This window comes from Jaculus jaculus, chromosome 5 (genome assembly GCF_020740685.1).
Source record: "Jaculus jaculus isolate mJacJac1 chromosome 5, mJacJac1.mat.Y.cur, whole genome shotgun sequence".
Classification (NCBI taxonomy): domain Eukaryota; kingdom Metazoa; phylum Chordata; class Mammalia; order Rodentia; family Dipodidae; genus Jaculus; species Jaculus jaculus.
In genome coordinates, this window is record NC_059106.1 from 35935340 (window position 1) to 35951237 (window position 15898).

The window sequence follows — 15898 nt, forward strand, 5'->3', positions numbered from 1 at the left end:
TCCATTGGCCTGTGTTCCCAGGTGAGCCTCCACTGAGAAAGTTCTTTCCAAGATTCCTTAGGTTACTGGAAAATCTCAGGTCTTCATCTTAAAGCCAGTTTGTATGGACCAAGATTACATGCTACCTATCATTCAGGCTCTGCTGTCTGCATCTGGAGGCCACCAAAGTTCCTGTCCCTGAGGCATGTCCATTGGTCCCTGCATCTTCTTTCCTCAAGCCAGAGGGAAAGAGCCAGCATATGTGTGGATGTAACTGCAAGAGAGACATCCCACCACTACAACCTGGAGTGCTGTCCTGATCTTTTCCATGTTCTGCTTGTTAAGACCAGGTCATAAGACTCAGCTCCACTCAGGAGTAGATACACAGTGTGTGGGCAGGAAGGTCTGCCTCAGATCTTCCCTCCATACTGCTTGATCTTCTTGGTCATTAGCACTAGGCACTCTTATGTAGTCCCTTTAAGCATAAGTGACTTATGCTTGCATTAGACAGACTCACAGATCTCAAAACTTAATGTTGAAGTGAAATACATGTGCATCACATTGGCCATGACCCAATCTTCATAAGTTTCAAACCACGCTAATTCTATCTCAGCTGTTTGGAATCAAAATGGCAGTTAACCTTGCAGACTAGTCATGATAAGGAGATGAGAGAGGAATTTAGGGTGCTGGAAATGTTCTATCTCCTCAACTAGATGCAAAACAAATGTGTGGTGTGTTATACTCAGGATATCATATGATTATATAATATATGTTACATTATCTTATATTTTATGCTTCAGTGAAGGGCAAAACCACATAAAATAGAGTGAAAACACTGGGTGGCTGGTGTAGGCTACAGATTTACTTTCTGTGAGACTCAGGTTGGCCTTGATACTTTTAAAAGACTTTCTACCAGAGATAGTTGTGTAAAGTCTTGAGAGGCAGTAAAGATCGTTGAGTATCAAATGCATAGAACCATGTTGAGCTCAGATAAGGCTTACTGAGGAAAATTATCCTTTATTCTACATATACTTCCTGACACAGGTGGAGGGGTGGGCTCACACAACCACTGGAGGCCCCTACTTCCTACTAGTAAAATTTCTCTAAATAATAACATGGCAGGGTGAGTCTGACTTCAATTTGTTGGGAATTCTAAACATCTGCTGCCAAAGTTTCATGATCATTTTCTTAAAAATAGAAAGAAAGAAAGAAAGAAAGAAAGAAAGAAAGAAAGAAAGAAAGAAAGAAAGAAAAGAAAGAAAGAAAAGAAAAGAAAAGAAAAGAAAAGAAAAGAAAAGAAAAGAAAAGAAAAGAAAAGAAAAGAAAAGAAAAGAAAAAATCATGACTTCTGCTGATGGTTGAGCATTTACGTAAAATTGACATTTAGCTTTCTGGGAAATAAATCATTTGAGAGCTAGGAAGCAGTACCGAAAGGGCTACAATTTGCTCAAACAATTTCATTCAATTTCAAGGTTGAATTTAATAAACAGACAATACAGAATTAACAGAGAGAAACAAGATCAGAATGGGAAGGAGTCACAGGAAATCAGAAAAAGTGAAACTTAAGAAAAACATTATATTAATAGAGAAATAGGACAGCAAGAGCAGAAAGAGAAAATATGTGAGTATGTGAGGCACCCACACTGTAAATCTCACCCTTTTTGTCTACAGTGATGCTAACATTGTGACACACTCACCATCTGTCTCTTTCCTGAAATATAGATAGGCTCTGCTGTTCTTCTTAGTCCTCTTATTGGAGAGCTTTAGCCTGGTAGGTTCAATTACACGTTAGAATTTCCCTCACCTTGTAGAGCACTTAGCATCTGTGACTACTCAGTCGTTTAATTTGACTCTTACATCCAAGTATTAGCTTGACGTTCAGTTCAGGCTTTATTTCTGGATGGTCCCCGATCTGTGTACTGCAGCCTTCAGACTCACCACTGATTAAGTCTGTCTGAAGAACCTCAGCCAGATTCACCTTTCGAAACCTCTCCTCTGCTAGGCTGCTATGAGGAGGCTTTAGTAGGGAGACCCTGAATTAAAAGTCTGGTGGCTTAAATGTAAAATGTCCCCCATAGGTTTATGTGTTTGGACTCTTGGATGCAAGATAGTCACACTGTTTTGAGGAGTTGTGAAATTGTTAAAGGATTGGCCTAGTGCATGGAGTAGGATGCTGAAGAGGCCAGCCTTGAGGGTGAGCACAGCCCTGTTATAAGTCCTGGTCTCTGTGCAGACTGGATTGCAAGCAGGTGAGCACGCAGCTACACACTCATGCTGACATTGAGCTCTTCACCCCCACGATGGACTTTATTTCCTCAAACCCTGAGACAAAATATCAAGATATCTTTCTTTACTTAAGCTGCTTTTTATCAGGTATTTGGCCACAGCAATGAGAAAATGAACCAAGGCAATCCGCTCCTCTCTCCTCTTCTCATTATTTTTGTTTAGGTATTAAGAGTCATCACTTTCCTTTATTATTGTAACATTGTCCTATTTAACTCTTTTCTTTCTCCTTTGAGACTTAGACTATGGGTGGTTTAAACCAGTGTATTACACAAATAATCACAGTGATACCGTTGTGTGTTTATTTGTATTTACAACAGGCAAATGATCAGCTCACTGACTCCCACTGCCTGCTTTGTTCTTAGGAAATCATGATGCAAATAGCATTCTCCTTCCAGCCAGGCTGAACATTATCATTTTGGAAAACAATTTCTGCATGCAGAAGTTATTTTCTTTCCTGAGATTCAGAAAGAAAGAAAGAAAGAGAGATGGGGGGGGGAGAAAGAAAGAAAGAAAGAGGGAAAGAGAGAAAGAGAAAGAGGAAGAAAAAAAGAAAAGGAGGAAGGAAGAGAGGAAAAGAAAAAGGCTGAAGACAGTGAAACGAGAAAGAGAAATATTCCAATGATTTCTGGGCGAACTTCAAGTCACATCACTCACAGCTGTGATGTTTGTGTGGCAAATGTTCTGTTAACCACTGCGGAGCACTCACTAAACGTCTTGACTTGTGTGGGGAACTTTTGTATGATGTTATGTTTGTGTTATTTTGCCAGCTGAAAGATTTTTTTTAATTTTTTGGTTTATTTATATTTATTTATTTGAGAGTGACAGAGAGAGAAAGAGGCAGATAGATAACAGAGATAGAGAGAGAACAGGTGTGCCAGGGCTTCCAGCCACTGCAAAGGAATTCCAGACGTGTGCACCCCCTTGTGCATCTGGCTAACGTGGGTCCTGGGGAATCAAGCCTCAAACCGGGGTCCTTAGGCTTCACAGGCAAGGGCTTAACTGTTAAGCCATCTCTCCAGCCCTGAAAGAAATTTTAAGATCTTACACAGAAACGGAGGTAGTAGAATCTCAGTGAAAAGCAAGACGTTTAGAAATAAGATTTACTGAACTCTAACTGCACCTGTATGAGTCCAACACAGTGATGAAACTTTGGGATAGAAACCATATGAATCATATTGCCTATGATTCACATAAAGCACATGTTCTGGACAAAGTATAAAAGAGAACAAAGGTAACATAATAATTTGTAATGTATCTATCCATTGGCGTTTGTGCATGAATTTGGAGGCCATAGGACAAGCTCCAGTGTCACCACACAGGAGCACTGTCCACCTCTTTTGAGACAGGGTGGCTCATTGGCCAGGAGCTCGCAGGTAGGCTAGACTGGTGAACCAGGAATCTGGGCATGGTGGTGCCCACCTTAATCCCAGAACTCAGGAGGCTGAGGTAGGAGGATCACCATGAGTTTGAGGCCACCCTGAGGGTACACAGTGAATTTCAGGTCAGCCTGAGCTACAGTGAGACCCTACCTGGAAAAAACAAACAAACAACAACAAAAAAAACAAAACAAAACAGAAAACTGACTGTACTGTTTCACGTCACCAGCTGTACTCTCTCTAATCCATTGAGCACAAATCCCCAGGGAGAAACAACTAAGTAAAGTGCAGGTTTCCTTGCCAGCTGTTTCACACAGACAGAAATAGTTTGTGCCTAAATATTCAGGCCAAAATTGGGAATGTAGTAGAAACTCATGCAGGCTGCTAGAAAATGTAGAAGGGGCCAGCACTACACCATCTGTAAGTAACGGGACAGCAGCTGCTGTATATGCCAACTGTGGGACCATGGCCACAGATTCAAGAGCATCAGAGACTTCCCCATGTGTCAGGTGTACCCCAACATCTCGCTCCACTGCACTTGCCTTAGAGATCATCAACATAACCCACAGGTGACACATAGTGAGGGAAAGAGACAAGTAAGTACCTTACACAAGAAGAAATATCCCAGCATCCTCAATCACATCACTAAGACAGATAATTTAAGACTTTTCTTTTAGATCTATAATCATACCTCTGCATTTCTTTATTAGCAGAGTTGAGCTAGGACCATATTTCTTCCATGTGTTTATTAACCCTAGGTCATAAAACCCTCTGATCCTTGTTTGCTCCATTTATAAAGTAGAAATTATAACGCCTTCTATCAATGTTACTGCAGGGATCACATAAGATAACACCCCAGTGCTGACACAGAAGTCACAATTAATGGTGACATATTTCTGTCTATCCATCTATCTACTTACCTACATATCTATGGGTGGTTAAATGCTAACATGATCCAATTACATGCGCTATCTTGGAATTATTTTTATTAGAATGTGATGGCTATATTATTCTCTCTGTGTGTTTTCTATACCAAAAACTACCTTAGATTGCATAGTTTCTTTAAATTTTCTTCTTATTGAACATTATAACATTTTGCCATTATTTTAAATGTTATTATTAATTATTGCTGACATTTCAAAGACCTTAATTATCACTCTAAGTAAATGTTTGGATGTAAAATTGTTATGTCTAAGTGTGTTTGCTATTTTATGCTCTGAGATATGCATTTACAATCTGCCAAAGCCATCAAAGAACCTGGAAAGGCCTGCACAGGACTCCTTTGCTGAGTTCCTGCAAAAGAGCATCCTTCAGGGAATAAGTCACCTCCAGAGTGCTCATGTCCAGATCCATGCCAGAAAGACACTGCTGTCAAGAACTGAGATACAAATCTAGCCCGGCACTGCCTTTAGCACTATCTTACCTCTAGGCTTGATCCTGGAGTCAGCCTTTTATTTGCCAAAATCACTGCCGAATACCTGTGATATACTGCACTAGGCTGAAACCTCACCTTGTGTTGTTCAAAGTATAATACAGTCTGTGTGAAGCAGATATGAATGTCCTCATTTTGCATCGAGGAATGAAGAGGCTGGGTGGTTTGTCAGAATTCACATGGTAGAGACACTTAACACTTTGTCTGCTGACCGAGCCAGCAAAAATACGGAAGGGACTTATAGCTCTTGGCCCTGAGCATACTTATTCCATCAGCGGGGAAAACACTAAAGCCATGACCAACATATAGCTGCTCCCGGTAAATTACCAAGGTTATACGAGACAAAGAAAAGGAGCTGGGACTTAGGTTGGTATCCTGTGGTAAGGAACTACACCTGGGGCTCGGGTTGCGGCCTACTTGATAGGGCGCTTGGCTAGCATGCGTGAAGTTCTCGGCATGGTGCTGATTGCCAATGATCCCAGCACCCATGAAGTGGAGGCAGGAGGATCATAAATTTAAGTCACCCTTGAGTACATAATGAATTTGAGGACAGCCTGGGGTACATGGGACCTTGTCTCAACAAACAAATATCAAAATTCAAACTACACCTTTATTTTGTAGTTGGTGGTGAAACTAAGCAGGATTTAAACTCAGTGAAGATAAAGAAAAGAAAGAGGAGGTCCTGGAAGAAAGATAGTATTTTTCAAATGACTATAGAAAAACATGGCTAAAAACAGATTCACCTTAGAACTCTCATGGGAGAACTGAGTGTGGTGGTGCATACCTTTAATCCAGCACTCAGGAGGCACAGGTAAGAGGATCCTCGTGAGTTTGAGGCCAGCCTGGGACTACAGGGTGACAGGGTGAGTTCCAGGAATGAGACCCTAAAAAAAACTCCTATGGGCGGTTCTGGAGTCAAAGAGTGATATGCTGTGTGAAGCCCTGATAAATGCAACTGTATAATGAGTGTTAGTCAGAACTTAGTATGTGAGTGCAGATATTGAAAACCAGTGCCATCTGAAAATAAGATCAGCCTCTTAAATAGAATTAACCTTGCCATGGACAGCTCACCTGCTCATAGGTTTTTTTTTTTAATTGTATTTAACCTTGTTTTTTGTTGTTTTTTGTTTGTTTGTTTGTTTTTAGGTAGGGTTTCACTCTAACCCAGGCTCAGGGTGGCCCCAAACTCATGGCGATTATCCTAGCTCTGCCTCCCAAGTGTCAGGACTGAAGGCACGTGCCACCATGCCTGGCACCAGCTTTGTTTTTTAATAGAGGGAAGAATTAGAAATGGTCAGTTGGTTTTCTGTTTTACTTCATGGTTGAGGAGGATATCTGGTATGGCCAGTCGTATTGAAGGCAGGGCTCTTTCCTGCCTGTGGTCAAGTAAGCCCCATAGAGTCACCTCCCTGCCCAGTGCGCAGGAGTGCCATTGGGCTCCTTGAAAACATGTGCTGTGGACTGTGGGCCTGGGAATGGGTTGCTAGGGTTACCTTGACCTATGTTCTCAGGCATGTATAAATTAATGTTCCCTGCTACACGAAGAATGTGCCCTGTGCTGTTTTGAAATCATTTAAGCAGCTTCTGTGTATTAATATATAAATATACTCATATCCCAAGAGGCTGTAATCCCCACAGTAGGGCCATTAATGATGCACATACTTTTGTTTGTATTCCAGCTTTCCTCAGGAAGCTCAAAGTGCCTTGCAAATATAAATTACAAACTCTAAATAATGCCTTTGATTTCTAAGACACTAAGGACTTAAGTTTATGCTTTTTTTCAACATACTAACAGCAACAAAGCCATGACCACCCAAGGACAAGAGTAAGCACATCTAGTCTCCTCGTGGAAAGGGAGATTGTGGACTATTCACAGGTTCTTTTTAACGAAAGCAGATCCTGTATATGTGAGGGGATGGTTGCATATCTGGGTTTTCAAGGCCAGATAGGAGATAATAAGTGGCTTTTAGAATGAAAAGTTTGGCTCTGTAGTAACTTTCAACCATGACAAAGTTTCATTAACCACAAATAAAGATGAATGGGGAGGGGCTATTGAAAACAAGGACTACTATTCTGCAATTGGAAGCTAATTACTTGGTTTTAAAATGATTACTGACTAATTCCCAATTTTGGCCAAGATTATTTCTTTTCTAGTGCTGGCCATTATCTAGATAAAATACATACCAAACAGATTCCCTCATGTGACAGCTTGCTTTAGTCCCTTCCTCACCTAGCAAAAGAGCTGGAGGAGTTATTTGGGCCACTCTTTGGTCAATATACAATCCAACTCTAATTGAATTGGGATTTACCAAATGTAATATGTCATCCATAATTTTATGTATAAAATATAAATAAAGTAGAACCTCTAGTGACTTTCTATATCAACCTGCCACTGTCACTACTTCATGTGCATCAAAGATTCCTTCTCCAGGCATAGACGTTTGTACTTGAGATAAGGATAAGGTTTTTGAGAATTCTTCTGGGCTGTTACCAACCCAGTAAATTGTGTTTATATAGTTCATGTCAGTGGTCTTGAGACCTGCTCGTGAAGTTGCTGTCTGGGTGCTCAGCACCACATACACTTGATTCTTTTTTGATTTCCCATGTTGCAAATGGAACCCTTAAATACACCATAGCACTAACAGATCTCTTTTTAGAAGCATTTTAGTGATTCAAACATTATGACACAGAGAAACAATCCCAAGATCTGTTGTGATAGTGGTGGTGATGGTGAAGATGATGATAGCAATTATGCTGAGTGATGTAATGATGATGGTGATGAGGGTGATGTGATGATTATAGTGGTGATGATGGTGAGGAAAATGATGGTGATGATGATGGCTGGCGATGGGAGCAACGATGGAAGAGGAGCATAATGGCAATGAAGATGGTGATGAGGATCATGATTACGGTGATGATGGTGGTGAAGGTGGTGATTATGATGATGTTAATGATGGTAATGATGATGCACTGCTTTCTCTTACTCTCTGTGGAATTCCTTCAAACATAGTTTCAGAGAGGACAAAGGATAATTGAAAGTATGACTGTATTGTCAGAAATATTTAACAGTGTTATTTTCAAATTGTTCTTAAAATACTCAATGTAGCTTCCAGCCTCACAATTTTATAAAGTGGGTACCAGAATCATATCCATTTCACATGAAGGAGCTTGCATAGTCCAGCTGGGACTTCCCGTGTGATATCTTGACAGGCTGGGATGTGACCCAGACAGGTTAGTTGAAGCCACTACTCCTCCATCCTTCTCAGGATGGGCATAGAGGCTCAAGATGTGAGTAGTGTCACTGTGACATGGAACTCAACTGTGATTCTGTCACTCGAGGGATGTGTTGTCTTACACAGAACATGTTTTGTGCTTGCATATGGAATAGAGGACCAGGGAAGTATTAATCTGAGGGTGGCATTGAAGCAGTGCCCTAATGCAGTGTGGTACTGTCAGGTGGCTGTCTGCGACTTGAGCAGATCAGACCCTGTTTACACAGATTGCTTGCTCATGATACTTGGTGTCATACTTGGTCTCGACTTCTGTCCAAAGTTCCAATCTCACATTGCTAGCTGTTTGTCTATTTTAACTAATAATATTCTGTGTATTTTTCCTCCTTGTTTTTACTTCTGTTATTAAAACTTCCCTTTTCACTTCTGTATTGTCATACTTAAAGCTTTCTATTGACTCCTTGCATTATTTACCAGGTTTATTCATTACTATGTGCCAGACACCTTTCAAAAGCACTTAAGATACAGAGACAATTAACTAGCCATAATCTCACACTATCATGCCCGACATTTTGTGTGGATGCTGGGGATCTGGAATCAGGTCCTAATGTTTATATGGCAAGTCATCTCCCAATGCCACCCATCCCAAAGTATTTATTGTTTTCTTCTATTTGCAAACCTACCATCCATCCAAACAGATATGCATTCTGACCTTTCATCCATCTTCTTGTCTTTGGCATGTCCTTCCAGCTAATAACACCTGGTTTTATCTTATTTTCATATCTCAGCATAGTATGATCTTCTACACTCCTGTTCAGAGTTTATCTATGGTTTCCTAGATACATTTCCATCTAAACTTTCTCCCAACATGTCTTTTGATTTCCTTGCAAAGTCTATTTGTTGTTCTATGTTGCTCTGTGAGCTGTACATGTCTTGGGAGAAAGCCCAAGTGGGTCTTACTTCCAGCTGGTACTCCTAACACTGGATATGCATTAGATATTCTCATCCAGTCTGGCTACAGTGTATCCTGGCTGATCCCAGTAAGGGGTAAATAGACATGAAGCAAAATGGGAAAATGGGTGTGAGTTCCCTGTGAGAGAAGTAGTAACTCTCAGCAGGATTTCAGCAACCAGGAAACAGGCCACATATCTGTGACCTACTGTTTCCATCAATTTGCATTACTTTATATACTCAGTATCTGTAGCCATTGAAAGTTTACAAGAATGTTCATTTACATGTTTAACATTCATTCCAAATATTTTAAAGATTTTTTTTCAATATGTATGTGTTCATGTGTACCTTCCATAATCCAAGTGTGGAAGTGAAGGACAACCTCAGATCTTGGTTCTGGCCTTCTATTTCTAGAGGCCAGGTCTGGTCTGTAAGCTTCCAAGGAGATTCTTCTGTTTCCATCTCCCATCTCATAGTAGGCATGCAGTTATTACATTTGACCACTATGGCATCAGGCTTCTTATGTGGGCTCTGGAGATCCAAAATCAGGTCCTTATGCAAGTCAAACACTTTATCCACTCAGATATCTCCCCAGACCTAGTTTCAGGTTATAACTGTCATAATGAAAACATCCATATTCAAACCCAATTTGGTCATAGAAGTGCACAGAAATGTTACAAAGCTTCCTCATTCTAACTGTTTTAAAGGCTACCACATTGAATCCTAATGACTATTGCCTTCAAACCCCATAAATCATACACAAATAAGAAAAAAAAATTGGTTTTTCAAATGGAACTGAATTATAATTGAGTCTCTGAAGAAAGAAATAAATAGGGCTAGTGGCCCAGTATAATTGCTAAGCATTTAATATATCACAAATTTTCCCATGGGCCTCCTCAACTTGCTGTGAGGACCAGTTTGAGAGCATGGGCCTAAAGTGAAGATGTTGCATAGATTTGCTCAATGTGTTATCTGGAAAGGAAAAATTAAGAAAATCCTAATTTCATAATTCATTGTTCTATGGTGGAAGAAAGGCTTCCATGGGAAGTGGGTCAGAACACCAAGGGAAGTGGTGGTTGTTCTGTATTCAGTCACAGCACTGGGACTCTCTGCAAATGCCCCTGAAGTAAAGGTAAGGCAGGTTGTGGAGGATTCTGTGTTACTGCCAACAGAAGCACTGAAATAGAAGGTAAATGTTCCTAATCAGTGTTTAGACTAGGGCTGAAGCAAACCACCAGATAAGATGGAGGATTCAGTTTATTTTTCCCTCTGAGAGTTTTGAAGAGTGTCTTTGAATAAGAAAAGAATTAAGCCTGAGAGAACCGTCATAGCTGAGTGGGTCTAGGAATGAATACTCAGAGTCTTTAACATTCCTGATTCATGAGAACCTGAAGGAACTAAGAACATATTCTTTACGTTGCTCATACTTTCCTTCTGGTCTGTCTTTGCCTGGCCCAAAATAGAAAACCTCAGTGCTTATTTGTGCTGGGAAAGGGCTTCCACAGGCTTTGCAATTTTACAAAGGAACTTTTCACCAACATCACCTCAGTATCCCCACCCGAGGCCCTGTTAATCACCATTCTTCCTGATTCTGTGAGTTCTCCATGATCAGGTTTTACATATAAGTGAGGAGCTATAGTATTTGTCTTTCTGTGTCTACATTTTTCTTTTCAGTGTACTCTCTCCTAGGGTCATCCATGTTGTTACAAATGGATGGGTTCATTTTCCACAATTCATTGATATTCCACCGTACACATACATTATATTTTCCTTATCCATACCTCAATGGACACCTAGGTTTTGTTTTTTTTTCCTTAGTTGGCCAATACATATCATATATAAAGGAATGTGTGAGTGTAGTTATCTGAGATACCAATTTTATTTCTGCTTGATATTTATCTAGAGGTAAGATTACTAGATTATATGGTAGTTCCCTTTTTAATGCCTTTCCAAGCATCCACCCTGATTTCTGTGAATGGTGTCTACATTTCCAAGGACTAAGTACAAGAATTACCTGTTTTTCCCTCAAGACTTCCAAAATTTGTTACATCTTCTCTTTCTCATAATACTTATCCCAACTACTATAAAGTGATACTCCCATGCTTTTCACTTGCATTTCTTTTATAAATAGTGATGTTGGGCACTGTGTCAAGTATTCTTTGAACAATGTCCATTCATGTTCTTTGTCTATGGTTTTGAAAATGTTTTATTTATTTATTTGAGAAAGTGAGAAAAAAGGCCTGAGTGAGAGACAAAGACACACACACACACAGAGAATGGGTATAGCAGAGCTTCCAGTAATTGCATATGAATTCTAGACATATGTGCCCCCTTTTACATCTGGCTTTATATGGGTACTGGAGAATCAATCCTGGGTCCTTTGGCTTTGCAGGCAAGTGCCTTACCTGCTGAGCCATCTTTCCAGTCCTTTTGTCTATGTTTTATCAAGATTGCTTCTTATTATAGCTATTGAGTCATATTTTGTATACTTTGGATGAGTCATATTTTGTATACTTTGGACATTAACTGCATATCAGATGTATGATTTATAAGTAATTTTCCCATTGTGTAGGACACCTTTTCGTTATCTTTTTCACTTCCCATGTTCTGTACCTTCCTTCTCTCCCATTTCTTCTTTCACTTCTTTCTGATTGTCCTCCATGGGTGGACTCTGGGAATGCAAGGATGGTGAACATATATGCCTTGATCTCCACGGAGTGCACAGATATATAGACAACACAGCACAGTGCGTGTTAGGGTAAAGGTGACCATAAGAGCTGTGGAAGCAGAGAAGGGGAGCTTGGTGAAGGCCGGGCAAAGCTTCCTGACAGAAGTAACATCATGCTGAATTTTGAAAGATGATGTTCTTTGGAATTAGTTACTAAATTTCTGAATTTGTAACTTAGTAACTAAACAAAAAATTATTAATTTTCCTCAGCCTTTCTCTCTCTATTTTGTTATTTCTGTCCCTCTCTCTCTCTCTCTCTCTCTCTCTCTCCCCCTCCCTCCCTCCCTCCCTCCCTCTTTATTTATTACTTCCTATTCTTTATTTTTCTTCTTGTTGCCATTTGAGACAGGCCTCACTGTGTAGCTGAGGCTGGCTTGGAAACTTCAATCCTCCTGCCTCAGCCTCAAGAATTCTGGAATTCTAAGTATATACTACCACACCCAGCTCAAAATGGCATTTTACTTTTTGATAACACCACACATGCACTTTAATTTTGCAGCTATGTTTAGGATTTTCTATCTGGACCCTGACATTGAACACATGTAATATATTTTAAAAATTGAATGATGACTGGCTGAGCAAGGGAAATGAATGTTGCACAACCTAACCCCATCTTTGCATTTTGAGCCTACAATTCTTAATTCTAATCCCTAACTTTGTTTTCTTTCAAGGAAGTTTACAAGTTCGTTACCAGCTAGGCAAGGAAGAAAATCATGTTTTCACCATCGGCGTAGAGAACTTGGCCAACAGAAGGATGCACCACTTGAAGATTAGCCGGGAGAGCCGAGAGCTTTTCATCCAGGTACCTCCACTCATCCAGTCTGCTAAGACTCCTTAATCCAATCAAACCTTCCTGAGCTTCTGACCCAACCCATGTGCGGAATCATGTGCTGAGTGTAGGTTCGTATCACGCTTATCTTACCCTTGGACCCGTTAAGAAAAGAGGCTTCAAAGGAATACTCTCTCACCTGCCACCAGCATCACTACCACCTGAGACACTGTTAGGAACACAAACTCTCAAGTCTCTACTAAGATCTACTCAGTGATAAATTGTTGGAGAGGAGGAAGTATCAGGTGATTGTAATGTGGGCTCAAGTTTGATGACCCTTAACTGAATAAGGGGAATTCATAATACAATGCAGCAAATGCTATTGGGGAAATGGGCACAGATATTGTATGAGCCCTGTGGAGGACAGCATTTAATTATTGTAGAAATTCAGGAATGAACTGGGCTTTCGTGATGATTAGGAACTGTCTGGTGGAAAAGGGAAACAAAACAGCTTAGGAAAATTCATGTAACCTCAGGTAGACCTGTAGGAAAGCACACTATACGGTACAGTCTGCATGAAATCATAACGGCTCTGGATAAAGAGCACACGGCAGATGAAGGCAGATCACAGTGGAGTATAGGTAGAGTCTAGACTGCCCTCTTTTGATCATAACCTTGAGAGAGACCTTAAATTGGCCTCACTATCATCATGTTGCTCAAATCCATTCTTCTTGTTTGCTCCAATCCTGCTATCATTAACTCCCTTTCTTTTATGTCACCATCAGCAGCAGTGACATCTGCTCTTTGAGAGCACGACTTTGCTTTCTTCTTTTGTGAAAAAATATAGTTGTTAAAGGAGATAATGCCCCTCTCAGCAGCACGCCTCTACTTCCCTGGCCTGTGACCTTGTACTCTCTTTCTTCTCCTTATGGCTGAGCTGAATAACTCAGAGTGCTGAGGCCAGATCAACCACCAATGAGTCAGATCTCATGCCCTTTTTATTATTTCTGTAGCTCTGCTTGTTAGTTCTCTAAATCTCAAGTGCATACACACACACACACACACACACACAGAGAGAGAGAGAGAGAGAGAGAGAGAGAGAGAGAGAGAGAGAGAGAAATATTAAATACATCGAAAGCAAGCAAACAGGATGGAGAGATGGCTCAGCAATTAATGGAACTTGCTTACAAAGCCTAATGGCCCTGGTTTGATTCACCAGTATCTTTGTAAAGCCAGATGTACAAAATGGTACATATATCTCAAGTTCATTTGCAATGGCAGGAGACCCTAGCATACCTATTCTCTCTCTCTCTCTCTCTCTCTCTCTCTCTCTCTCTCTCTCTCTCTCTCTGTGTGTGTGTGTGTGTGTGTGTGTGTGTGTGCCTCTTTCTCTTTTCTCAAATATTTTTTTAAAGCAAGAAAACAAACACAGATCTTCCTGACTCAGGGGAAGAAACCTTTCTCCTACCAAACTATCCCACTCTTATATTTTATTGTTGAAATCCTTAGAAATGTGAATATTTACTTTGTTTCCAAAGTTCACCTTCCTGTCCCTTAACCCCACACTTAACAAGGCTTTCTCCTTATGCTGCATCAAACTTGTTCTGCTCCTCAATATATGAAAGAGGTTACTCTACAGAAACCAGTGATCTTCCTTAAGTCTCATTGTCTGAGTGACAATGGATGTAGAGATTGCTCTCTCTTCTCCTGCCTGCCCAAAGTTATGATACAATCTCACTCTAGCGCAGGCTGACCTGGGATTCACTGTTGTTTCAGGGTGGCCTCAAACTCTCAGGGATCCTCCTACTTCTGCCTCCCAAGTACTGGGATTAAAGGTGTGTGCCACCATGCCAGGCTTGCTCTCTCCTCTTGACACTTGATTACTACTGTCTTGCTGACAGAGTACCACTCTTGCCTGCAGTTACTTCTGCCTCTGTTATTTGATCAGCCTTGTTTCTTCGTGCATCTTCCCTCAACTCTCCAAATTTTACCTACTGAGGCACACCAGCACTGTAGAAGATTCCTTCTGTTTTATAGCTACACTCTGTGGCTCATCTCATTAAATCTTGTATTTTGAGAGTCATGCACATATTGAAGAACCAATTCAAGATGCATATTTATGTCCAGTCATCTCCCGAAAGATTGCAACCTGTCCCTTTCTGTCTATACAATGCTATCCATTATCCTTAACCTGATTCTCACTCTCTTTTTGTACTCTGTGTGTGTGTGTGTGTGTGTGTGTGTGTGTGTGTGTGTGTGTGTGTGTGTAGATGTGAATACATGAACGGACATTGACTGCCCTTTGTCATTGCTCTGCCTCTTCCTTGCAGCAGAGTTTCTCTCTGTACCTGGATTTACACCATTTTTTCAGTTTCAGTGGCTGACCAGTGAGGTCCAAAAGCATTTCAATCTCATCCCTTTCACCTCTGGGGTTACAGATGTGCATGGTTATGCCAAGCTTTTTATGTAGGTGCTAGGGATTGAACTTAAGTCCTCAGACTTGTACAACAAGGGCCCTTACCCAGTGAGCCATCTCCCCCAGTCTCTATTTTCCTTTAGTATGTAATGCTATGTAACACACCGCAGAAGTTACTCATTGACTTGCTGTCCTATAGCCCTCCTTTAAAATGTGTGATGAGATCATACATGTTTCCTGCTTTCATTATTATGAAGCCCCCACTTGGCCAAGCAGTGCCTATATCAGATAGGTACTCAATAAATATTTGTGAACTAAGTAAATAAATTCAACAGAGATGATGGTACTGTGTGAAGAAGATTGAAATGACCTTTGGAGAAGATATAAAACAATAGTTTTTAGGTTTGGGGATAGCATGGCTAGAATCTCACTTTCACAAGCTTGCTATATCACAAGTTAGAAAAGCATTCAGAAGTAATATGGGACAAGGCAAGGCTAGCCAGGAAGAGGTCATGGGGCCTTGAACAGTGCCATATGGGGAAGCATAGAGGGAAGGTTTTAAAAGGTAGCATGGGAATTGAATCTGTAGAGTCAAGGAACACTTGGGAGGTAGGATATGGCAGAAGTTAAGAGTGGGTATTAGTTATCCATATTAGATAGACATTAAATAATATTTCTCAAATACATGATGCAGAGTATTCCCAAGTTATCAGAATTTAATGATCTGCCTG

General features: G+C 40.6%; 1 protein-coding gene across 2 annotated transcripts in view; it reads left to right on the top strand.

The window, feature by feature from the left end:
• The window catches only part of LOC101613057 (contactin-associated protein-like 5), a 408379-nt gene that overhangs the window by 358802 nt on the left and 33679 nt on the right, over positions 1 to 15898 (top strand). For both annotated transcript variants that reach the window (XM_045151145.1, XM_045151146.1), the window contains one exon: positions 12654 to 12784. In XM_045151145.1, the coding sequence (XP_045007080.1) occupies positions 12654 to 12784 (131 nt within the window). The remainder of the gene's footprint in view (positions 1 to 12653; positions 12785 to 15898) is intronic.